Here is a 26,831-nt window from a genome sequence, read left to right on the forward strand (position 1 = left end):
TTTTCTTTTTTTCTTTTCCCATCTTTCCTTTCCCCCTCCCCCCTCCCTTGTTCCCCTTCTCATTTGAACATTTTCTTCCCATATCCCAGTGTCTGTTGTACATTCCAGTCCTTATTTCCTCTTTCAGTTTCTCACACCAGAGAAACAATGCAGTGTTTGAACAGGTATGTTCGATTCATCTCAAGAGTATGGTCTCAAGGTGCATTCATTTAGCTAAAACCTGTCTCAAGCTTATCCTTCTTTATGGCAGAGTAGTACTCCATTGTATTTAAAAAAGAATATTCTTTATCCATTTGTCAGTCGATGGGCATGTGGGCTTTCTCCAAGATTTAGCTGTTGCAAATTGTGCTGCTATAAACATGGGTGTGCATATATCACTGTGGTATGATGCTTTTAATTCTTTTGGGAAGATACCAAGAAGGTGAATACCTGGGTCAAATGGAGCCTCCAGGTTTAGTTCTTTGAGGTATCTCCACACCGATTTCCACAGTGGTTGCACCAGTCTACACTCCCACCAGCAGTGGAGGAGGGTTCTTTTCCCTACAGCTTCTCCAGCATTTGTTATTGGTTGATTTCTTGATAACAGCCATTCTTTCTGGAGTGAGATGGAATCTCAGTGTTGTTTTAATTTGCATCTCTTTAATGACCAATGATGTTGAACATTTTTTTCATGTATTTATTTGCCGTTTCTAGTTCATCTGAGAAGTATCTTTTCATTTCATATGTCCATTTTAGGATTGGGTCTTTAAATTTGAGGGGTCTGATTTTTTTGAGTTCTTATATTGTAGATATTAGTCCTTTGTCTGAGGAACACCTGGCAAAAAATTTTTCCCACACTGTGGGTTGTCTTGTCACTCTGTTGGTGGTTTCTCTTGCTGTGCAAAAGGTTTTTAATGAGATCCCAGTTGTTGATTCTTTGTGATATATGTTGTGCAGTCAGAGTTTTGTTCATGAAGTCTTTGCCCACACCAAAGTTTTTGAGAGTTCTACCTATTCTATTTTGCAGCAGATTTAGAGTTTGTTTTAATATTTAGATCTTTGATCCATTTTAATCTGAGTTTGGTGCATGGTGAAAAATATGGGTCTAGTTTCAGTTTTTGTTTGGCATGTGGAAAGCCAGTTTTTCCAGCACCATTTATTGTAAGAGGCTAACTTTCTTCCAGTGAGGGTGTTTGGCTCCTTTGTCAAAGATAAGGTGGCTGAGTATGTCTGGAGTTGTTTCCGCGTTCTATAATGTGTTCCATTGATCCTCAGGTCTGTTTTGTTGCCAGTACCCTGCTGTTTTATCACAGTAGCTTTGTAGTGTAATCTCAGATGAAGGGATTGTGATGCCCCCTGTCTTGCCTTTGTTGCCCAGAATTGCTTTTGCTATTCCTATGCAAAGCATTTCAAGTTTGATACCAACTTCATATTATTCACAAACTTAATTTGACTTGGATCACAGATTAATATAAAAACTAAAAGTATAAGGCTTCTGAAAGAAAGCATAGGGTAATATCCTTATGCTACGTATAAGTAAACATTTCAAGTATGGATTAATTATATCTTAACAAAATACAAAACTAGTGGTCCAGGCCCAGGGATTTAGTTCAGTGGTGCCTGCCTCAAAAGTGCAAGGTTCCGAGTTCGATTTCCGGTACCAAAAGAAAAAAAAAAACTAGTGATCCAAACATGTCATTACAAAAACAAGTTGGCAATCCATAAACTGGGAGAAAATATTCAAAAACTGTAATGTGTCCTGAATACAGAAGGAACAACAAAAGCCCAACTTTCAGATGACCTGAAGACTTAAACACAAACTGCATCAAAGAAAATACACATAGAGCTAGTAAACACATGTCAAAAGTCTCCGCATCATTAGCCACCAGGAAAGTATGAACTAAAACTCCAATGAGAGACTACACATCTACCAAAGTCAACACCACATGTTGGCAAAGATAACCAAACATCCAGAATGATCATAAATCAGTTGTGGAAGAGTAAAATATACTATTAAAAGAAAAAAAAACTCTGGCTAGGCCTGGTGGCACATGCCGGTAATCCCAGCCCTCAGAAGGTTGAGACAAGAGCTTGGCCATGAGTTCAAAGCCAGCCTGAACTGTAAAGTGAGACCTTGTCTCAAAAAAATGATAAATAAACAGTCTCTGGCATCTTTTGTGAAATTAAACACCTATCCAAGAGAAATGGGTATATATTTCTATAGAAGTTTTCATTCAGAGTGGTACTAAACTATAGACACCCCTGGTATTTATCAGTAGAACAAAAGAGAAACTGATACATTCATATAGTAGACCAATAGCTATCAAAATAAAGGAAAAACCATGATAGATATACTTTGCTTTTTAAATGAAGTGGGAATACTTTTCCTTATTGTTTATGGTGAGTACAAGTAACATAAAAACACATTAGGAAAAAAATGCAGGGGGCAGGGATTTAGCTCAGTGGTTCCGGCGCCTGCCTCAAAAGCACAAGGTCCCAAATTTGATCCCCAGTACCAAAAGAGGGGGTGGGGGCAGGGTCTCACTATGTAGCCCAGACTAGCCTCAAACTCAGGGCAGTTATCCTGCCTCAGCCTCCCAAGTGCTGACATCACAGGTGCCACCATGCCCGACTATTCCTAGGTTTTCTTTTGAGGCTTTTTGTTTTGTTGTGAGTTTTTTTTTTCTTTCTTTGTGTTTTTGTTCTTGTTTTCTGCCCCATTTCTCCCAAACTTGAAGGTTAAGAAGGTGACAGATGAATCATCATCTGCTATACAAAGAAAGCAGTAAAAAGCCTGCTTTCTTTAACCAAAGGACCAGGAAAAGAACAACCTTAATAAAACTGGAAATATTTAGACAGTAACCACTCTATTCTAGGCAAACATCACAGAAGCTACTGTTGGCCACCCAAGCTACACCAGCATATACCCATCAGAGATCCTCAAATTTGGTTCTCATCTAGCAGTGCTAAGGTGTCTTTGTTGCCCTTCATTGCCATTGTGTTAGAAGAAGTCTAGCAAAGAGTCAGGATTTTTCCCAACATGCAACAATAACATGGCCACCCTAAACACACAGGTGTTAATGGAAGCTAAATACCAGGCTTGTAACAAGGCAGCTTTACTCTCTACCCTGTTGTAGCAGTTTCAAAACAGCCAAGTAAGCCAGGCATGGTGGCGCACACCTGTGATCCCAGCACTTGGGAGACTGAGGCAGGAGGATCGCCCCAAGTTGGAGGCCATCCTGGACTATATGAGTTCAAGGCCAGCCTGAACTACATAGCAATACCCTGTCTCAAAAAAACCAGCCAGGTAAAATGTTTATAAAATCTAAAATCTCAGTCAGGCATGGTGGCGCTCACCTATAATCCCAGCACTCAGAAGTCTGAGGCAGGAGGATCACTGCAAGTTTGAGGCCAGCCTGGGCTACGTAGTTCAAGGCCACCCTGAACTACATGGTGAGACCCTGTCTCGAAAAACAAAAAAATAAAAAATAAGGGGCCGGGGATTTAGCTCAGTGGTGCTGTGCCTGCCTTGGCAAGTGCAAGGTCCTGAGTTCAATCCTTGGTACCAAAATAAATAAAAAATAAAATCCAGAATCTCACTGGTTGTGATGGCACACCTGTAATCCCAGGACTGTAGTAGGCTAAGGCAGGAGGATCACAGGCTTGAGTGCAGCCTGGGCAACTTCGTGATTTAGTGAGACCCTGTCTGGGTTTGTAACTCAGTGCATAGGCCATATATACCAAAAACAAGATAGAATTATCTGACAGGGGGCCAGGGATTTAGCTCAGTGTTTAGCAGGTTCTACCACCTGCCTCGAAAGTGGAAGGTCCCAAGTTCAATCCCTGGTACCAAAAAAAAAGAATTATCTGACAGGGGTAACCCGTTTTCTGGTCCCTCTTCCATCTCTCAAAATTTTCCTACTCTTAAAAAAAAAGAATTATCTGACAGATTTTAAAATCTTTTTATGCCTCATGTTTCATTTTTGGAATGCCCCATAACAACGGAACATAAAATATTTTCTCTTGGAATTTTTGTTCCTTGAAATTTTTTAGGAACATATATGAATTTGATGTAAAAATTCAAAAAATCGCAATCTTCTGCATAAATAGGTTAATGCAGTCATGGAAAAGATGCTTTAATTAACAATTGTGAACATGCTTGAAACAAATAAAAATATAGGAAACCTCCATACATAAGTAGAAAATATAAAGGAAGACCAGATTGAAACTTTAGAACTGTAATTGACTATAAAAAACTGTGAAATAAAAGCTCAAGAATGAACTTGTTGGCAAAATGAAGAGGATAGAGGAATGAACCAATAACCTAGTGAGCATGGTGACACACTCCTGTAATCCCAGCACTTGGGAAGCTAAGGCAGGAGGATCATCAGGAGTTCAAGGCCAGCCTGGGCTACACAGCGAGACCTTGTCTCAAAAAACAAAACAAAACAAAAATTGGGCCTGGGATGTAGCTCAGTGGTTCTGGCGCCTGCCCCACAAGCACAAGGACCTGAGTTCAATCTCCAGTACCAAAACAAAAAACAAAAGAAAAATAATTTTCAAGACTGGCCTACAGTGGCCATCCACAGAGTCAAATGTAGAAGAGTGCAAAAGATCTGTCCATGCGCTGGAGATTTGAAGGATCTAGCCAAAGGCCTGGAGCCCTAATCAGGAGGCTGAAGGATCCTGGATGGAAGATCGAGGGGTCTGCACTGGCAGGTGAAAGGGTCAGCACTAGAAACTTGAGTCTGTGCTAGCGACCGAAAAAGGCCAGTGCTGGAAGTTGAAAACTCTGTACTCAAAGCCAGGAGACATACCCCCAGGCTGAGGGGAAGACCAGAGCTCCTCCGAGGAAAATGAGCTGCAGCAAAACGCTTGCAAGAAAAATCAGTTGAAGTCCTTTCCTCCCATTATCCTTTTATACCATTCCAACAATTCTCCTTCAAGTGGATCTTCCGTGCTGACTCAATTCAGGTGGGCGTTCCCCACTCAAGTTGAAAATCAGTTAACCACCCCACTCCCTGAACCTCCTGAGTGCTGGGATTACAGGCACACACAAAACATAGTTTTAAAAACACTAAAAGAGGGGCTGGGGATTTAGCTCAGTGGTTCCACCACCTGCTTCACAAGGTCCCAAGTTCTGTCCCTGGTACCAAAAAAACCAAAACAGTAAAAGAGGCCTAGGGATGCAGCTCAGTGGTAGAGTGCTTGCTGAACATGTACCAAGTTTCTGGGTTCAATCCCCAGTACTACAAAAGTAAAAGAAGGGACTTCTGAGAGACCATGAGAGACCATGTCAGAAAAGCTAATGTGTGTATGACTAGAATTAGGAGAGAAAAAAGGGGCCATAGATCTTTCTGTGTCTGTCTCACCTAATTTTTCTCTGCTGAAAAAACTAAAAATTTGAATTCTAGTGGTTTTTTTTGGTACCGGGGATCAAACTCGGGTCCTTGCACTTGCACAGCCGGCGGCGAAACCACTGAGCTAAATCCCCGGCCCTGAATTCTAGTGTTTAAGTGAAATTTGAACAAGCTGGGCATAGTGACACCTGCCTATAATTCCAGATGAGCTGAGGCAGGAGGATTGCAAATGAGAGACCAGCTTGGTGAATTTTGCAAGACCCTGTCTTTAAAAGGGCCTGGGATGTGGCTTAGTGCAAAGATTTAATCACCAGTCCTGCCTCTCCTCAAAACTTTGAGTTTCATCTTGGCATCTTTGATAATTATTTTTAATCTACTTTCTGAGAAAAATTATATTCACTTTTTTTGTTTGGTTGGTTTTGTTTTGTTTTTTTGAGACAGGGCCTCTGAATGTCATTCAGCCTGGCTTTCAACTCACTATGTTGCCAAGGCTGGGCCCAAGTCGCAATCCTTCTGCATTACAGGTGTGCACTGCCATCCCTGGCCTAAATACTACTGTTTCGTTTTGTTTTGTTTTGTATTATTTTGTTTTTGGCAGCATTGGAGATTTAACTCAGGACCTTTGTACTAAGGTATATCCCCAGCACTGTTTTTTTTGTTTTTGTTTTTTTTGTACCCGAGATCAAACTCCGGACCTTGCACTTGTAAGGCAGGTGGCAGAACCAGTGAGCTAAATTCCCGGCCCTTCCCCAGCACTGTTTTGTTTTGTTTTAGACAAGATCTCATCATGTAGCTCAGGCTGGCCTTGAACTTGTGATACTCCTGCCCCAGCCTCCTAAGTGCTAGAATTACAGGTGTGTGTCACCATACCATAGCTCAACACTACCACTTCAAAGAACTACCATTATAGCTTTTCTTGGGAAATGTCAGCACATGCCACCATGCCCAGCAAAGGAATAAACTGTTAGAGATTTGTCCAAATTTTTGTTTTTTGGTGGCACTGTGGATTGAACCCAGGGCCTTGTACATTCTGACTAGGCATTCTAACTGAGCTATTCCCCCAGCCCTAGTCTTGACCTTTTTTTGAAAGAAATTATTTACTTTTTAGAGTGAGTGGGGTGAGGGGGGGAAGAATCAATGAAGTGGTGCCACACCTGCCTGGCAGCACAAGGTCCTGAGTTGTTGTTGTTTGGTCCCAGGTATCGAACTCAGGGCCTTGCCCTTTTGAGGCAGGCAACGGCACCACTGAGCTAAATTCCCAGCCCCACAAGGTCCTGAGTTTAATTCCCAGTACTGGAAAAAAAAAAAAAAAAGAAAACGAAAGGAACTCGGGCTGGGGATTTAGCTCAGTGGTTTCGCCGCCTGCTGTGGAAGCGCAAGGACCTGAGTAAGAAAGAAAGAAAATGAACTCAAGAGAGCCCGTGAGCTGAGTTTGATCCCTGGTACTGAAAAAAAAGTAAAGCGTCAGTGAGGTCAGGCATAGTGGTCCACCCCTGTAATCCTAGCACTCAGGAGGTAGTCCAAGGCCAGCCTGAGGTACATAGGGAAACCTTGTCTCAAAAAAAGTTTTTAAATGTCAGTGAGTACATGCTCATTGTGTTGTTGTTTTTTTAAAAAAAGTCTTAAGGGAGTGAACAAAAAGATGAAGCTTCCAGGCAACCCATTTGGAACCCCTCCTGTCTCTTGGGAGCTATTCCTATTCCCCAATAAATTTTTCTACTCTTAAAAAAAAAAAAAAGACAACGCTTCCTCCCAAAGATGTACCGTAATCCTTTAGTGCACTGGTGAACCTATGGCACACGTGCCACAGCCGGCTATTTGTTGTCATTGAAAGCTCTAAAAGGTTCACCATCGCTGGTTTGCAGTGTATCTTTTGAGGCTTTTACGCATATAGGCCATTTTTTTCCAACTCCTAATAAAATTTTTCATCATATAGAAAAATGGGAACCAGGCATGGTGGGTGGAACATGCCTTTAATTCCAGCACTTAGGAGGCTGAGGCAAGAGGATCACCATGAGTTCAAGGCCAGCCTGGGCTACATAATGAGTTCAAGGACACTCTGGACTAATAGTGAGATCCTGTCTCAAACAAAACAAAACAACAGAAAAATGGATTTTTTTTTTTTTTTTTTTTTTTTTGGCACTGGGGATTGAACTCAGGACCTTTGGCTTGCAAGGCAGGCAGTGGCACCACTGAGCTAAATCCCTGGCCAAATGGAAATTTTTTTACAGTGGACACACAATATCCCATCATCTAGATTCTATTACTAACATTTTCCATTATCAGATTTATCATCTATGTATATATACCTGTTTTAATCTATTTTTAGGTTTACTCCAAAGTAAATTGCAATTTATCAGTATACTTCCTAGTGTTGCAGGTGTAACTCAGTGGTAGTGTTTGCCTAGCATGGGTGAGGCTTTAGGTTTGATCCCTTCAAGTCCCTTCCCTTCTAGTCCCACTATGTTTCGCTGCTTTTTAGTATTTACATGAAAGAGCTCATGCTATAATACTATTCTAAAACTTGGAGAATATATTGAGTTTCCATGTGAGTTCATATTTTAGATCTTTTATTTCTACTTTGTTTTTTGTTTTTTGGGGGGTTTTTTTTTGGCACTGGGGATCGAACTTGGGACCTTGTGCTTGGGAGGCAGGCAGCAGAACCACTGAGCTAAATCGCCGGCCCAGGTTTTTTGTTTTGTTATGTTTTGGGGGTGGTACTGCAGATTGAACTCAGGGCTGCACATGAGCTGGACAAGTGCTCTATCACAGAACCACATCTCTAGCCCATCTACTATTTCAATACAGGCTTCATATTTATATTTTCAGCTATGATCCCCTGTCAGCAAATGATCTCTAGTCTTGTACCAGCAATAACCCAAGAATCTTAAAATATTACCTTACATCTATAAGTGACTTTTCCCCTAGATATACAGTACCTGTAATTTCATGGTCCCGTATCATCAGTTTTATCCAACCAGTAAACCCATTACATATTACATGTTAGTATGAATAATATTTTACTCAAAAAAAAGTGTAAAGACTGTATTTTACATTTTCACAGATCTCTTTAATGCCTGACTTAATGGAAAACAGCTGGGGGCCGGGGATTTAGCTCAGTGGTTTAGCCACCTGTCTCGAAAGCACAAGGTCCCAAGTTTGATCCCTGATACCAAAAAAAAAGAAAACAGCTGGTTTCTAATGTTTTTGCATTCAGTATGTTGTGATTTTGGAGGGAAGTAAGTAGATGAAGAAATGTGACCTCATATACAGTATGTTGTTGGAAAAGAGAAATATTTCAGAAACAATTGAGATAATTGTTGATACTCTTAAAACTTTAGATACTGTAACCAAAAGCATAAATGTAACAGTTCCTTGAAGTTTAATTGCAGTGGGATTCTGAAATCAATGAGCTTTTTGTATGCAATTACATTCAAATCTTTTGGTCTGTTTTTTGTTTGTTTGTTTTTGCAACAGGGTCTTGCTATGTAGTTCAGTCTGGGTTTGAATTCCTCCCTCAATCTCCCAAGTGCTGGGATTACAGGAGTGCGCCATCTCACTCAGCTATAACACTTACATTTTATCATTGGAACAAATACTGTCAGTTGTGATTCTTTTTTTTTTTTTTCCAGTACTGGGAATTGAACTCAGGGCCTTGCGCTTGCCAGGCAGACACAGCACCACTGAGCTACACCCCTGGCCCGTTTTGGGTTTTTTGTTTTTTTGAGACATAGTCTTGCTATGCAGTTCAGGCTGGCCTCAAACTCATGGTAATCCTCCTGCCTCAGCCTCTTGAGTTCTGGGATTACAGGGGTGCACCACCATACCCCACTGTATTGATTTGTGCTATAGTCGCAGCAGTTTTGCCCAGTGTTGCTTTTACACATTAGTGCAAGTGTCAGCATCCTGAAAATATGTAATGTCTTAATAGTGTCATCAAAATGGTTTTGACCTCTCTAATACTCTTGAATCAGCAGAGTACTCTTTGACAACCAGTGGTCTAGATTCAAAATTTCAAATAGCCATGTAATGAAGAAAGATAAGAACCCTTTCACCAGAGGGGTGTTCTAAGATTTGAGACAACAGAAGGTTTTATATACACAAGTAAAGAAATGGGCCATCTTTAAAAGTTTTTTTCTTTGAGGGGAGAGTGGTACTGGGGATTAAACCGAGAGGCTAAGCACTGTGCTCCATCTGGCTTGTTAATGGCTTTTTTTTTTTTTTTGTACTGGGGATCGAACTTGGGACCTTGGGCTACATGGGCTTTTAAAAGTAATGTTTCAGGGCTGGGGATTTAGCTCAGTGGTTCTGCCACCTGCCTCGCAAGCGCAAGACCCCAAGTTCAATCCCTGATACCAAAAAAAAAAAAGTAATGTTTCAGGGCCAAGGATTTATTTACCTCAGTGGCACAGTGCCCGCCTGGCGAGCGCAAGGTCCTGAGTTCAATCCCCCATACCCCCAAAAAAGGTAATTTTATTTTTGTTTTTTTGGTTTGGGAGTTTTTGGGGGGGTGTGTTGGTACCAGGGATCGAAGTTGGGATGTTCCGCTTGCGAGGCAGGCAGCGGAACCACTGAGTTAAATCTCTGGCCCAAAAAGGTAATGTTTTAATAGGTGAGGAAAAAATATTAACAGATCATAAATTTGCATGACACTTGAGTTATTTAAATAATCCCAATATTAGGGCCAGGGATTTAGCTCAGTGGTTTCGCCGCCTGCTGCACAAGCGCAAGGACCCAAGTTCTATCCCCGGTACCAAAAAAAAAAAAAATCCCAATACTCTGGGAGGCTGACACGGGAGGATCACAAGTTGGACTCTAGCCTGGGCAATTTAGCAAGAGCCTGTGTCTGCATAAAAAATAAAAAGTTGCTGGAGATGTAGCTCTGTGCAAAGTTCCTGGGTTTAATCCACAGTACTGCCCCCTCCAAAATGCAGTTGTTTCCTTTTTTTGTTTCCTTTAATACTAAGTGACAAAGTGATGTGGAGTTCTTTGACCCAGGAATAAGCAGAAATTGACAGCAGGCCAAGCCAGGCATGGTGGCGCACACCTGCCATCCCAGCACATGGCAGGCTGAGGCAGGAAAATCACTGTAAGTTCAAGGCCAGCCTGGGCTACATAGTGAGTTGAAGACAGCCTCAACTACATAGTGAGATCTTGTGTCCAAAAAGATTAATAAATAGGGGCCAGGGATTTAGCTCAGTGGTTCCAGCGCCTGCCTTGAAAGCACATGGTCCCAAGTTGAAACCCAGTACCCAAAAAAAGATTAATAAATAAAACCAGGCCAAGAGCCAGGCATGGTGGCATACACTTGTAATCTCAGCACTTTGGAAGCTGAGGCAGGCAGGTTGCTTCAAGTTCAAGACCAGCCTGGGCTAAATAGTGAGTTAAAAGCTAGCCTGAACTATATACAAAGACCCTGTCTCCAAAAATTAAAAATAAAATTTAAAAGGGCTGGGAATTTACTTCAGTAGTAGAGCTGCCTGGGTTCAATCCCCAGCACCACAGAAGAGAGAGACTCAATGGGAAGGGGCTTGAGCTTGAGGAGAAGGGCTGGAGGGGGCATGGGCCTTACAAAACATCAAGCTGGCTCATCAGCAAAGGAAAGGAACCAGGTTTTATGAGTTTGCTGGGGTGGTCTAGGGTTGGATAATTTTCCATTGAGCCATGATTATGGAAGTTTTTTTTAGAGACTTTGTTTTTTTGTTTGTTTTGTTCTTTTAATTGAGATAGGGTCTTGCTATTATATTTCAGGCTGACCTCAAATTTATAATGAATCTCCTGCGTCAGCTATCCAGGTGCTAGGATTACAGTCGTACAGTGCCATGCCTGGCTCTGGGCCTGGTTTTACCTATTATTTGTTTGTTTGTTTGCGTGCTTGCTTTTTGAGACAAGGTCTCACTGTGTAGCCCAGGATGGCCTCAAACTTGCAGTGATTCTCCTGCCTCAGCCCCCTGAGTGCTGGGATTACAGGTGTGCATCACCACCCATAGCTTCATATCTTTACCTTTAGTGATATTCTCTATTTCTTGTTCCCATGAACAGCCCTGTTCTAATTCATTGAGGCCCTCCTACATGCTCTACCCCTGAGCCAAGTCTCTACCCCAAATCCCCCCCCCCCCCACTTTTGTTTTTGTTTTTTGAGACTGGGTTTCACTGTGTAGCCCAGGCTGGCCTCAGACTCCTGCCTCAGCCTCCCAAGTGCTGAAATAACAAGGATAGGCCACCACACCTGGCTATAGTTAATTTTATTAATCCAAAAGTGCTTGGTGTTTACTTAGCTTCATGATGACCTGTGTGTTTTGATAGTATTTTTGCTATGTTACTTGTTTTATAAAGACTACTATAAAATTAAAATCAATGTTTCACATGTACCATATGGTAGAAGGTAGTAGCTAAAATTAAAATTTGATGGTGAAAAATTCATAAAATAAAGTGTAGTTTTCTTGTCACTGCATATTAGATCTGATGCTGACAGTGTTCTTTGTTTCAGGAAAGTATCTAAGGCAAAAGAGAATTGACTTCCAGCTTCCCTATGACATCCTCTGGCAGTGGAAACACAATCAGGTACAGAGCCTGTTTTACCAGCGTTCATTCTTATGTGGTTAAGGGCTGGACGGTGGGGAGTGCAGGTCTTTTCTTCTGCCTTTTTGTTACCATTTCAACTCACAAAATATTTTAAAGTGTCCCTGTGAAGGTTAGCAACTAAGAAAAATGAAATTACATCCATATTTAATGTGACCTATTTGCCCTCACTCATACTACAAAATAGCAGTAAGTTCTGCTTCCCTAGGCCTCCTTCTGTTGTTATTCCCCGCTTTTATTTTGGCAACAAAGATTTTGTTCTGTAAGAATTCTGTTTGATGCAAGTCTCGGGAGAATTTAGATGTATTGCCAGCACCACTATGAAATTTCAGCCTTTATTATTGTTGGCTTGTTCCCATCAGTTTGAAATTTATTTTTCACATACAAAAGATATACTTCTACTGAAAGAATTAGGGAAATGTTTAACACTGTACTTCGAAAAGACCTTTTTTTTTTAAGTATATGTTTGTAGTACGTAGTGATTGCATTAATCGTAGGGAATTGGTACACATGTACATAATACATCTTAATCCTTTTTACAGCTGCTTACCTCCACCCCCCCAAAGACCTTTAAATATTGTATTAGCTACTAAAAATAGGAGAGTCCTGTTTTTGTCTATTGCATGCCTACTTGAAAAGTTTTCCCCAGTGATTTGTGTATTGTTATAGCTCCTGGGTGCCATATTGAAAACAACCATCGAGGAATAGAAGTACTCATACAAATGGAGTGAACAGGCTTTTCAGTTTTTTAAAAATACTATCAAAGATTATCTTTAGAAAGCCAAAAGCAGTTGGTGTTCCCATTGGCCTTTCTCCCTTAATAGCCTCTCTTTAATTCTTATATCCATATGTTATGTTCTTGTCTCACATTTTAACAGTGGTGACAGTACTTTGATCATATGGACTGAAAAATGATGGTGAGGTTATTATTTCCAGCAGGTTAATAAACACCCTGTTTTAGTCCACATTGCTGTCTGTTTTTTGCTGTCCTCTATGGCTAAATACTTGCAGACTGTCTCCTAATGCATCACCCCCCACCCTATGCCTTCTGGGTTAAAATGTGAGAGCATCATTTTTCCTACCTTCCCTCTATCCTTTATTCATTAAATAATTGCCTTAATTAAAATTTGAAATGGGTTTTCCTACAATTCCCAACAAGGATGAAGGCTGAAAATAGGTACCCATCATTAAATTTCATATACCTACCCAGATCATCTAAACAAGTCCTGTGTACTTTTTTGTTTTTGTTTTTTGGTGCTGGGGAATTGAACCAAGGGCCTCATACATAATTTCTCCAGATGAATAGCTTTCACTTTCAGTGTGATTTTCATTTAAGTCTCTTCAACAACATGGTGAAGAACATCATTCAAAGCACATTTCTAGAAACTGAAAGTGGAAATAAGGACTAAAATGTGTAATAGATATTGGGAAATGGGAAAATGTTCAAATGGGAAAGGGGAAACGAGAGGAGGGAGGGAGAAAGGAAGGAAGGGACAAGAAACAAAAAGTGAAAAATAGAAGGAAAAAATGGAAACAAAGCTTTTGTACATTGGGGGAAAGGGAAAAATGAGGTAGGATGTATCATGTATAGATGCAAATTTTCTATGATGAGTTTTACCATTATGTATGTATAAAATACACCAATAAATGTGCTATTTTAAAAAAGCACAGTTCGATCCCTGGTAACAAAAAAAAAAATCCCCAAAAAAGCACATTTAGGTAAAATATGCTGCTTTGAATCAATTTCTCATTTTTAATTTGGGGTAAAAAAGTGTCATACCAAGAGTTTTTCTGAATTGTATCCAGCCCTTTGGCCAGGGATGTAGCTCAGTGGCACCATGCCTGTCTGGCAAGCACAAGGTCCTGAGTTTGTTCCCCATTCCAGGAAAAAACAAACAAACTGGGATCACTGAATTGTATCCAGCCCAGAAAATCTTATAAATATTAAACATATAAAAGACTCACCAAAGGAATAGCACACATGGATAGTTTCTTATATTTTTAGGTATTGATGGCACTATCGCATTTGAAGTTTAATACTATATCAAAAATTTTCTTTTTTCCTTCTAGTTGTACAAAAAGCCAGATGTCCCATTGTATAAAAAAATTCGTTCAAGTAAGTAACTTTGGAGCTAGTTTTTCTGCCTCTGTATCATCAGTGTTTTTAGCTGGCACTTGAAAAATTATCAGGATCTTCACAAATTATTCTTTGCTATCCTCTCAAGATGTCTACGTTGATGTCAAGCCCCTTTCTGGTTATGAGGCTACCACCTGTAACTGTAAGAAGCCAGATGATGACACCAGGAAGGGCTGTGTGGACGACTGCCTCAACAGGTACTGTAATGGCTTCCTCTAAGCACAGGCTTCAAGGTATACATATAACACTTAGATATGGAAAACCTCCAGTAACAGAAAAAGGACGCAATTTAGTCTTATGTCCCTAGATTCAAACTGCTTGCTACAGTACATCTGAGTTATTTAACCCTCTGATAAGAATAATACTTCTGCCGGGCATGGTGGCACATGTCTGGGAGGCTGAGGCAGAAAAGGATTGCTGGGAATTCTAGGCTAGCCTGGGCTACATAGTGAGTTCGAGACCAGCCTGAACTATAAAGCAAGACCCTGTCTCAAAAAAAGAAAAATAGAAACTTTTTCTTTAAAACTAAAATTTAAAATAATAACTTCTTAGTTACATGTAGTGACATATGCCTATAATCCCAGTACTTTGAGAAGCTGGTCAAAGGGATTACAAATTCACACTCAACCTGAACAATTTAGTGACTTGGTGAGACCTGGACTCAGGATTAAAAATTTAAAAGGGTTGGTGGTGTAGGTCAGTGCAAAGTCCCTGGGTTCAAACTCTAGTAACACAGTAATAGTAATACCTTATTTTTCAGGGGTTCATGAAGATGATATGCTCATAGGGTTGTATGACACAGTGTTCATAAAGTATTAATAAGAACAGTTTTAGCTGGGCATGGTGGCACATGCCTGCAATCCCAGCACTTGGGAGACTGAGGCAAAAGGTTCGCTAGGAGTTCAAGGCCAGTCTGGGCTACATTGTGAGTTAAAGCCAACCTGACACCTTGTCTCAAAAAATCAAATAATAGGGCCAGGGATTTAGCTCAGTGGTGCCACTGCCTGCCTCGAAAGGGCAAGGGCCCAAGTTCGATCTCCGGTACCAAAAAAAAAAAAAAATAACAACAGGAAGAAGAAGCAGCACAGTTTTAGGCATCTTCCTAGCTTTTGATATATGGTAGCCATAATGAGGCAGTAAAGTGGCAGTGAGAGTGAAAAGGAAGGGCGTGATATATTCTGGAGGAAAACTGCTGTCAGTATTTGGTGGGAATATGAATATTGAGTAATGCTAATGAGATGGTAATGCTCTTGGCAGTGTTGCAAGGTCTGGTGTGTGTGTGTGTGTGTGTGTGTGTGTTTGACACAGCATATCATTTTGTAATTCAAGCTGGCCTTGAATTCACTGGTTTTTTTTTTTTTTGGTACCGGGGATTGAACCCGGGTCCTTAGCTTGCGAGGCAGGCAGTGGAACCACTGAGCTAAATCCCTGGCCCTTGAACTCACTGTTTAGCACAGGCTGGCATTGAACTCATTGCATTCTCCTGCCTCAGCCTACAGAGTGCTGGAGTTGCAGGTGTGGAGCACCACACTCAGCTTCGGCATTTTAAATGTGTGCCTTTGTGTATCAGTGTGGTCCATAGGCCCAGCACTTTTTTTTTTGTTTTGGTATGGGGGATTGAACTCGGGTCCTTGCCCTTGCACAGCAGGTGGCGAAACCACTGAGCTAAATCCCCGGCCCAGGCCCAGCACTTTTAAGGACTCTGTCAGGTGCTGCACCTGCCTGGCAAACCCAAGGTCCTGAGTTCAACCCGGTACCAAAAATAAGTAAATAAAAACTGTGTCAGGCCAGGCATGATGGGGCACACCTGTAATCCCAGCATTTGGGAGACTGAGGCAGGAGGGTCTCATTGAGTTCAAGGTCAGCCTGAGGTACACAGTGAGTTCAGAGCCCACCTTAACTGCATAGCAGTACCATGTCTAAAAAAACCGAAAACAGCTGGGAATGTAGCTCAGTTGGCAAGCACAAGGTCCTGAGTTCGATCCCTGGTACCAGAAGAAAAAAACCTATCAAAAAACAAGAACTTTGTTAACCATTAGACTGACATGCAGTAGTTTACCATTCTCCTATTGTCGGTCATTTATTTCCAGTGTTTTCAAATTAAAAATTTCACTATTATGAATCTCTTTTGTGTAGATCCCCCCCGCCCCAACCCAGTACTAGAGAGTGAACCCACAGCTTTCACTGAACTACATTCCCAGCCCTCTTTTTTTGTTGGTTTGTTTTTGGTTTGGGGGAAGTTTGTTTATTTTTGAGACAGAGTCTCAGTTTTTTTTTTTTTGGTACCAAGGATTGAACTCAGGACCTTGTGTTTGCAAGGCAGGTGGCGGAACCACTGAGCTAAATCCCCGGCCCAGTCTTTTTTGTTTTTTGAGACAAGGTCTTGCTATGTAGTTCAGGCTGGCCTCGAACTCATGACAGTCTTCTTGCCTGAGGATTGTTCTCCTGAGGGCTGGGGTTCCAGGCTTGTTCCACCATACCTGATGATTTTTAAATTTTGAAACAGGTTCTTGCTAAGTTGCTCAGTTGCCCATCCTACACTGGAACGTGAGATGCTCCTCCCACAACCTCCGAGAATGCTGAGGTTACAGACAGATGCACCCATGCTTACTTTAAATTCTCTTCCTTTCAAACCCTTAGAGTAGTGGTGGTGAACCTACAGCATGCATGCCACACACAGTGGGCTGTTCATATCATTGAAAGCTAAGTTTCATCATCACTGTCTTAGAGTATATTCTCAGAAGAAAATCTGTATACAAAGTACAGTATATTAGTGCATATATGATCATATATATGAGCATTTATGCATTATATTATTAGATAACACTCAAAATACTAAGTTTTATGTTTTTTTTTGTATTAAATTCTTTTATTGGTACATTGTAGGTATACAACACAATTACATTTCTCATTGGGAATTGTACCTTTATATAATGCATCTTGGTTCTTATTTTTTCCCCATTCCTAGCCCTCCCTTCACGCCCTCCACCCTTCCCTATTTACAAAGACTTTATTTCCATTTTTTCCATTTCTCATCATTTTTTCCTTTCCCTCCTTTCCTTTCCCCTGCCCCTCCCACTACCCCTACCCCTTTGGACCTTTTCTTCCTATTTTGCATTATCGATTATTCATTCTAATAATTGGTACATTTTAGGTATACAATATAATGACATTCATCATTGGAAATTTGCACCTTTACATAGTCTCTCTTGGTTCTTATTTTTCACCCTTGCCCAGCCCTCCCTTCAACCTCTCCATTCCTCCCTATTTACAAAGATTTTGTTCCTATTTTTCTATTTTCTCATATTAATCCCATTCCCTTCTATCCTTTCCCCTAGCCCTCCCACTTCCTTCCCCTTTGCCCCTTTTTTTCCTATTTCACATTACCTATTATACATTTAGTCCTTATTTACACTTTGAGTTTCTCACACCAGAGAAACTATTTGGTATTTAGACATGTGTGTCCTATTTATTTCACTTAAGAGTATTGCCTCAATGTGCATCCACTTAGCTATAAATATCTCTAGTTTCTCATTTTTTATGGCTGAGTAGTACTCCATTTTATAAAAAAACCACATTTTCTTTATCCAGTCTCCAGTTGATGGGCATTTGGGCTGTTTCCAAGTTTTAGCTATTACAAACTGCGCTGCTCTGAACATGGGTGCACATATATCACTGTGATATGATTCTCTTAATTCTTTGGGGAGGATCCCCAGCAGTGGAATAGCTGGGTCAAATGGGATTTCCAGTCCTAGTTCTTTGAGGTATCTCCATACTGATTTCCACAGTGGTTGCACCAGTCTACACTCCCACCAGCAGTGGAGCAGGGTTCCTCTTTCCCCACAGCCCCGCCAGCATTTGTTATTGGTTGATTTCATGATAGCAGCCATTCTTTCTGGAGTGAAGTGGAATCTCAGGGTTGTTTTCATTTGCATCTCTCGAATGACCAGTGATGTTGAACATTTTTTCATGTATTTATTTGCTATTTCTACTTCTTTGTATGAGAAATGTCTGTTCATTTCAGATGCCCATTTTTGGATTGGGTCTTTAAATTTGGCAGGTCTGATCTTTTTAAGTTCTTTATAGATTCGAGATAGTAGACCTTTGTCTGAGGAAGAGCAGGTGAAGGTTTTTTCCCACACTGTGGGTTGTCTCTTCACACTGGTGGTGGTTTCTCTTGCTGTGCAGAAGCCTTTTAATAAGAAGAGATCCCGTTTGTTGATTGTGCTAGTTCACAGGCAACTGACGGTTTGTTCATAAAATCTTTTCCTACACCGATGTCTTCAAGGGTTCTACCTAACCTCTGTTCCAACTGGTACAGAGTTTCTATTTTAATATTTAGATCTTTAATCCATTTTGATTTTAGTTTAGTGCATGGTGGGAGATATAGGTCTAGTTTTAATCTTTGGCAAGTTGAAGCCCAATTTTTCCAGCACCATTTATTAAAGAGACTATCTTTCCTCCAGTGAGGGTGTTTGGCTCCTTTGTTGAAGATGAGATGGCTGAGTGTGTCTGGCATTGTTTCTGCATCTTCTAATGTGTTCCACTGGTCCTCAAGTCTGTTTCTTTGCCAGTACCATGCTGTTTTTATCACAGTAGCTTTGTAGTATAGTTGCAGGTTGGGGATTGTGATACCCCCTGCCATGTCTCTGTTACCTAGAATTGCTTTTTCTATTCTGGGTCTCTTCTTGTTCCCAATGAATTTTTGGATTCTTTTCTCGAGGTCTATGAAGTATGCTGCTGGGATCTCAATTGGAATTGCATTAAATCTATATAGCAGTTTTGGAAGTATGGCCATTTTCACTATATTAATCCTTCCTACCCAGGAGGAGGGGATGTCTGTCCATTTTCTGATACCATCTTCAATCTCTCTTTTCAGAGTGCCATAGTTTTCAGAGAAGAGGTCTTTGATTTCTTTCGTTAAGATGATTCCTAGGTATTTCAGCTTTTTGGATGCTATTGTGAAAGGAATTATTTGCCCTATTTCTCTCTCAGTGAGTCTGTCATTGGTGTAGAGGAAAGCTATTGATTTTTGTGTGTTGACCTTGTAACCAGCTACATGACTGAATTTGGTTATTAAGTCTAGAAGACTTTTGGTGTAGTTCTTGGGGTCTTCTTTATAGAGTATCATGTCATCTGCAAATAATGACAATTTGACTTCTTCATTGCCTATCTTTATTCCTTTTGTTTCTTTCTCTTGTCTAATTGTCGTGGCTAATGTTTCCAGAACTATATTGAACAGGAGTGGTGATAGTGGACATCCTTGTCTTGTTCCTGATTTTAGTGTGAAGGATTTCAGTTTTTGACCATTTAGTATGATATTGGCTGTTGGTTTTTCATAGATGGCTTCTATCAGTTTGAGGTAGAGACCATCTATTCCAATTTGTTGTAGGGTTTTTATCATAAATGCATGTTGGATTTTGTCAAATGCTTTTTGTGCATCTATGGAGATAATCATATGGTTTTTGTCCTTGGCTCTATTGATATAGTGTATTACATTAATTGATTTTCGTATATTGAACCATCCCTGCATCCCTGGGATGAATCCCACTTGATCAGGGTGTATGATCTTGTTGATGATCTTCTGCATTCTGTTTGCCATTATCTTATTAAGGATTTTTGCATCTATATTCATTAGTAAGATTGGCCTATAGTTCTTTTTTTCAGTTGGGTCTTTCTTTGCTTTGGGGATCAAGGTGATGCTTGCTTCCAGGAATGAATTTGGGAGTATTGCTTCCCTTTCAATTTCATTATAGAGTTTAAACAGTAGTGGCAGCAGTTCCTCTCTAAATGTCTTGTAGAATTCAGCAGTGAAGCCATCAGGGCCCCGGGCTTTTCTTAGTTGATAAGTTTTTAATTACATTTTCAATTTCATTGGTTGATATTGGGTTATTCAGAACTTTTAGGTCTTCTTCGTTCAACTTTGGTAATTCATATGTATCTAGGAATCTGTCCATTTCTCTTGTGTTTTCCATCTTATTGGCGTATAGGTTCTGGAAGTAGGTATTGATGATCCTCTGGATTTCTGCTGGGTCTGTTGTAATTTCACCCTTTTCATTCCTAATTGCATGGATTTGGGCCTTTTCTTTCCTTTTTCTGACAAGGTTGGGTAAAGGTTTGTCAATTTTGTTGATTCCTTTGAAGAACCAACTTTTGGCTTCATTGATTTTTTTTGTATCGTTCTCTTAGTCTCCATTGCATTGATTTCTCCTCTGATCTTTATAATTTCCTCCCTTGTATGAGCTTTGAGTTTGAACTGCTCTTCTTTTTCTAGAAGCTTGAGGTTCAGCATCAGGTTGTTTAATTGGGCTCATTCTGTTTTCCTAATATGCATATTCACTGCTATGAATTTCCCTCGTAAGACTGCTTTCATTGTGTCCCACAGATTCCGATATGTTGTATTGTCATTGTGATTTAATTGAAGGAACTGTCTGATTTCTTCTTTAATTTCCTCTGTGATTCATTGGTTATTCAGAAGTGTGTTGTTCAATTTCCACATGTTTATGAAAATTTTTGAGTTTCTTTTGCTATGGATCTCCAATTTCATCACACTATGGTCTGATAATATACAGGGGATAACTTCAATTCCCTTGCACTTAAACATGTTCTATGTGTGAGTATGTGGTCTATTTTTGAGAATGACCCATGTGCAGCTGAGAAGAATGTGTATTGTGATTTTGTGGGGTGGAAGACTCTAAACATCTGTTAAGTTCATTTGTTCAGGAGTTCGATTGAGTTCTAGTATTTCATTACTTATTTTTAGTCTAGTTGATCTATCTATTTGTGACAGTGGGGTGTTGAGGTCCCCCACTACAATTGTATTAGTGCATATATGACTTTTCATATCTGTTAGTATTTGTTTTGTAATGTTGGGTGCACTAGTGTTTGGTGCATAGATATTTATGACTGTCATCTCTTCCTCTTGGATTCTTCCCTTTACAAGGATGTAGTGTCCTTCTTCGTCTCTCTTAATCAGTGTTGGTTTGAAATCTACTTGATCTGCCAAGAGGATAGCTACTCCTGCTTTTTTTCGGGTTCCTGTCACATGCAGTATTGTTTTCCACCCTTTAACTTTCAGTCTATGAATTTCCTTTTGAATTAAGTGTGTTTCTTGTATGCAGCATATTGTTGGATGTTGCTTCTTGACCCATTCTGCCAGTCTATTTCTTTTGATTGGTGAATTGAGACCATTAACGTTGATGGTTATAACTGAAATGTATTGACTTGTCATTGCCATGACTTTTTCTTTTTGTTGGGTTCTCCCCCTTTCCATTTAATTTCTTGTCATGCCAGCTGGGTTCATTCTGCTTTGCTTCCTGGGGTTGTGGTCCTCAATGTCTGTTCCTAGGATATTGTGTAAAATTCTTTGGAGTGCTGGTTTGGTATTCACGAAGTTCCTAAGGTGCTCTTTGTCATGAAAGTATCTTATTTCTCCATCCATTTTGAAAGATAGTTTTGCAGGGTACATCAATCTGGGTTGGAGGCTGTTTCCTTTTAGGGCTTGGAATATGTCACTCCAAGCTTTTCTTGCCTTGATGGTTTGTGTTGAGAAGTCTGCTGTGATTCTGATGGGCTTTCCTTTGTATATGATTTGTTTCTTTTCTCTGACTGCTTGGAGAACTTTGTTCTTCTGTTGTGTTTCTGGAATCTTAACAATTATATGCCTATGTGTAGATTTTTTTTTGATCAAGGCTATTTGGAGTCCTATATGCCTCACTTATCTGTATGTCAAGCTCGTTTCCCCTACTTGAGAAGTTTTCTGCCATTATTCCTGTGAAGAGATTTTTTATGTCATCTGCACTCTCTCCTGTTTCTTCATTGAGTCCAGTCAGTCTTATGTTATTCTTTTTTGCATCATCTAGCAGCTGCTGGATTGATTTCTCATGTTCCCTTACAATTTTGAAGCAATTTTTCTTTTCCTGGTCACTAATTGCAATCTTATCTTCTATATCTGAAATTCTGTCCTCACATTGGCTCATTCTGCTGTGTAGACTTTCAGTGGAGTTTTTCATGTCCTGGAAATCTATTTGTATCTGTTTTATGGATTCCATTTGTTTCTTATGTTGGGATTCCATCATGTTCCTGAGCTCTTCTCTAGATTTATTAATCATGTCTTGCACTAGGGGCACAATTTCTCCTGTTATCTGAGAAATTACTTCTGATTTCATTTTTTCCAGGTCCCCTTTTGTTGGCAGTTCAGTGGGTCCAGGTGGTTGAGTATCAGAGTGTTCCATCTCATTTCCCTTTGGGGTTGCTGTAGGTGATCTGGAAGTCTGGTTTTGAGACTTACTTACATGTTTTCTCATTTCGACTGGGGCGGGGGGCTGTTAGCGCCTGCATGGATTACTTCCTCTGAGCTGGGTGAGGTGGGACGGGCCAGGAGCAGCGGTAGGGATGGTGACCCAAAAGCCCTTTCCTGTGGGCTGGGAGCAGTGGGAGGGATGGTGGCCGGGAAACCCCTTCCTCTGGACCAGGAGCAGTGGGATGGTGGCTCAGAAGCCCCTCCCTCTGGGCTGGGAGTGGTGGGAGGGATGGTGGCCCGGAAGCCCCTTCCTCTAGGCCAGGAGCAGTGGGACAGAAGGTGGCCCAAAAGCCCTTTCCTGTGGGGTGGGAGCAGCGGGAGGGATGGTGACCAGGAAGTCCCTTCCTCTGGACCAGGAGCTGTGGGACGACAGCTCCAAAGCCCCTACCTCTGGGCCGGGAACAGTGGGACTCAGTACCTTGGTTTGGTGGTCTGGTGTCCTTGTCGTGTGGAATCAGGTGGCTGCCTGTCTACAGCAGGGTGATTTGGTGTCTTCCCTGTGACTCAGGACCTCGGTAGGGTGTGCACAGACCTGCCTGTCTGCAGCGGGCTGATTCGGCATGTTCTGTGCGACTCAGGACCTCGGTAGGGCATGGGCAGACCTGCCTGACTGCAGTGGGGTGAGTAGGCATCTTCCGCGCGACTCGAGACAGGTTCTTGTTATGTAGTTCAGGCTGGCCTTGAATTCACCCTGTAGCCCAGGCTGGCCTCAAACTTGCAGTTATCCTCCTTCCTCAGCCTCCTGAGTACTGGGATTACAGGCATGTGCCACCATACCTGGCTGAGTCAATTTATGATATCACTGCCAGTACACTTATTTCCCCACAGTTATACTTCCTTTATATATTCACATTTCTATTTTTGATGATTTAGCATTTTGTTAGGTTAATTTCTGGGAGTGTCATATGTCCTCAGAGTTGTTTAAATGTGCATTTCTTTAAATGCTAACATTATTATGCTTTTTTCACACACTATTTTATTGTCTATGAAATTACTATAATTGCCAGGTGTGGTGGTGCACACCTGTAATCCCAGCACTCAGGAGACTGAGACAGAAAGAACATAGTGAATTGGAAGCCAGCGTGGACTACATAGCAAGACCCTGTCTCACAAAATCTTTAAAAATTAAATAAAACAGAGCTGGGGGATTTAGCTCAGTGGTTCCACCGCTTGCCTTGCAAGCTCAAAGTCCCAACTTCTATCCCTGGTACCAAAAAAAATAAATAAGTAATAAAATAAAATAAAACATAGGACAAGGACTATGGATTTAGCTCCATGTGAAGACTGTTGTTTTAGTATTCAGTAATGCAAAAGAAAAAGGCAAGTGAGAAAGGGGAAGAGAGAGAGAAGACCTTAGATATAATTTTTTTGAGGGGTACCAGGGATTGAACTTTGGACCTTGCACTTTTTAGGCAGGTGGTGGAACCACTGAGCTAAATCTCCAGACCCCTTAGATATAATTTAATAGATGCTGTTATGGTTTGGGTCTAGATTTCCCCCCAAAGCCTCATGTGGTCATAGGCTTGATCTACAGTGTGTGAAGCTGGAATTTTTTGTTTCTGGTACCAGGGATCAAAATCAGGACCTTGTGCTTAAGTGGCAGGCGCGAGGAACCAGTGAACTAAATCCCCAGCCCTGAAATTGATTCATGATTCAATGCTAGGCTCAAGGGCACTAGGATTAAGGGTGTGAGTGTTACCCACCCTAAGTAGTCTGAATAAGCCAGAAGGTCCAGAAAAATGCTGTTAAAAACTTTCTCTTGCTACCTTTGCTGCCTTGTGCATGCCATGTTGTTTCTCCTCTGCAGTGCTTGTTTGCCATCCTTGCCTTGGAGCCAGCTGATTGTGGACTGAAACCTCTAGAGACTAAGCTAAATAAACCCCTTCCTCTCTTAACTTTGGATGTCAGGTATTTTGTCTCAGCAATAAGAGAAAAGTAACTAACACAGAAATTTGGTACCAGAAGTGGGGTCATTGCTGTGACATTACCTGGCCATGTGGCTCAAAAGCATTTGGAACTGGCCTGTGGGAAGGGGAAGAGTTAGGAAAGATCCAGAGACATTGGCTGTAGAAACAGTATTGGAACACCTTAGGGTGTTCTGTATGGCAGATTCTCGTCTGAGCTCAGAAGACCAGAAAGCCACTGGAGGCCAGGCTCAGGAAGTTTCTGCTGGAGGACTGCATTGGCTGCTGGACTCCAGAAGATGTGTGTTATGGCTTGCCAGAAAGTTTGTCTGCATTTTATTCATGTCCAGAAACTTTGCCTGAGACTGAGATTAGGGGCAGTGGACTAATTAATCTTGCAGAAGAAATTTCAAGGCAGTCAAATATTGAGGCCGTGGCCTGGCTGCAGATGGGGACTTTTAGCCAGATCTATGTTGAGAATCAAGAGCAAAAAGCCCAGAAGAATGATTTAAAACATTTTGAGTTTGGCCAAAAAGGAAGCTCCAGTAAAGCTATGGACTGCAAAGATAGAACAGAGGAGATTTTGATTGGTGAGACAGAACAGGAGACTAAAAAAAGATGGCCTGAGGGCATCAAAAGAAGCAGGACTCTACCCTTTGCAGCCTCAGAATTGTAAAGGTGAAAGAATTTGCTTTGAGAAGAGAGCCCCAGAGCACCATGTTCCAGAATGGCTGTGGCCTGGGGATGTTGTTCATTGGGATTTGGTTCATAGGCACTGGACCCCTACAGCCAAGAGGGAGGGAAGCCTGGGTACTCCTGTTCCAGCTGGCAGCAGACCTTGGCATCATCTGTGCAGCACTGGTTTTAGATGCATGTAGAATACGAGTTGTGTGGTCAGGAAGGCTTCCACCCAGATTTCAGAAGGCCTGGGAGGTCAGGCAGGGTGCCCCTGAGAAGGCAGTGTGTGAAGCTGTGAATCCGAAGGTGCAGTGGAGACCCCAGTGGTTTGGAGCAGCCAGGGGTGTGGAACATCTGAGGAAAGCTGCAAAGAGGGAGTAAAGCTGGCCCAAGAGAGAAGCCTTGGGATCTACAACCACCAGGGCAGAGCCACCCAAGCCCTATGGAGTTCACAACTTGCCATAGATTGCTTCAGATGCTGGAAGCAGAACTGTGAAATGTAATGTTTGCCCTGCTGGATTTTGGACTTACTTTGGTTCCATTCCTTTGTATCCTCCTGTTTGTACCTTTTGGAATGCTAACATGTATCTTTATCACTGAGTATTGAAAGTGTTTCACTTTGTTGTCATTTGTGCAGGGGCTTGCAGCTAAGTTTCCCTTAAATCTCAGAGGAGACTTTGAACTTCGACTTTTCAACATTGCTGAAACTATTAGGACCTTGGCAACTCTTAGAGATGGAGTAAATGCTTTTTTTGCATAAAGGGATATTCATGAGTCTTTGGGGGACCAGGGGCAGAATGTTATGGTTTGTGTTTAGATGTCCCCCCAAAGGCTCATGCTGATGAGGTGGACTTTCTTTTTCCGAGGTAGTTGAATCTGGAATGTGTGATGCTGGGGTTAAGGGTGTGCGATTACTAAACCACTACATGTAAGTGATAAATTTGGTACCGCCCTAATCCCAGTAGTCTGGATGGGATAAGAGAGGCAGAAAGACTTGGTAAAGGTCTCTTGCCTTTGCTGCCTTGTGCACATCATGTTGTTTGTCATCCCTGCCTTGGAGCCAGCCAATTACGGACTGAAGCATCTATGAACTGAAAGCCAAATGAACCCCTTCCCTTCTAACTTTGGGTATTGGGTATTTTGTCTCAGCAACAAGAGAAAAGTAATACAGATGCCCACTTGTATATTTAAAACTAACCCACATAGAGCCGGATGTGGTGGCATATGCCTGTAATCCTAGCACCCTGGGAGGCTGAAGCAGGAGGCTTGAATTTGGAGTCCTACTTAGGCAACTTAGTGAGACTGTCAAAATGGAAAGGACTGGAGATGTAGTTTATTTGTGTATGTGTGGTGCAATGGATTGAATGTAGGGCCATCACATTGAGCTACATCCCCAGCCCATTTTATTTTTGTTTTTGTTTTTTTGTTATTTGGTACTGGGGATGGAATTTAGGACCTTGCCCTTTGGAGGCAGGTGGCGGCCAGTTTTTTGTTACAGACAAGGTCTCACTAACTAAATTGCCTAGGCTGGGCTCAAATTTGCAAGCCTCCCTCACAGCCTCCCAAAATGCTGGGAGTACAGGCAGGCAGCACACTCACATTTGACTTAATTTTAAAAACTTAACTCCCTTTTACTGCTGTTTTTGTTTATTTGCTTATTTTTGTCTTCTTTTTCAGTGTGTGTGTGTGTGTGTGTGTGTGTGTGTGTGATATCCATTCCCTGCCCATTTTTTGTAATTGGGCAGTGTTTCATTCAGAATCACATGGGTGATGAAAACAGGTGTGGTGGTGCACACTTAACGATCCCAGCACACGAGAACATTGCCACATGCTACATAGTGAGTTCCAGGTCAGCCTGACCTACATAGCAAGACCCTGCTTCTCGGCCT

At 41.4% G+C, this 26,831-nt stretch overlaps 1 protein-coding gene across 10 annotated transcripts in view; it reads left to right on the forward strand.

Annotated features, from left to right (window-relative positions):
• Positions 1-26,831, forward strand: part of Ash1l (ASH1 like histone lysine methyltransferase) — a 175,911-nt gene that overhangs the window by 113,343 nt on the left and 35,737 nt on the right. For all 10 annotated transcript variants that reach the window (XM_087203476.1, XM_087203478.1, XM_021249297.2 and 7 more), the window contains 3 exons: positions 11,830-11,903; positions 13,992-14,037; positions 14,147-14,255. In XM_087203476.1, the coding sequence (XP_087059602.1) occupies positions 11,830-11,903; positions 13,992-14,037; positions 14,147-14,255 (229 nt within the window). The remainder of the gene's footprint in view (positions 1-11,829; positions 11,904-13,991; positions 14,038-14,146; positions 14,256-26,831) is intronic.

Source organism: Heterocephalus glaber, unplaced genomic scaffold (genome assembly GCF_053883595.1).
Source record: "Heterocephalus glaber isolate CG9 unplaced genomic scaffold, H.glaber_assembly_v1.0 deba00001795, whole genome shotgun sequence".
NCBI lineage: Eukaryota > Metazoa > Chordata > Mammalia > Rodentia > Bathyergidae > Heterocephalus > Heterocephalus glaber.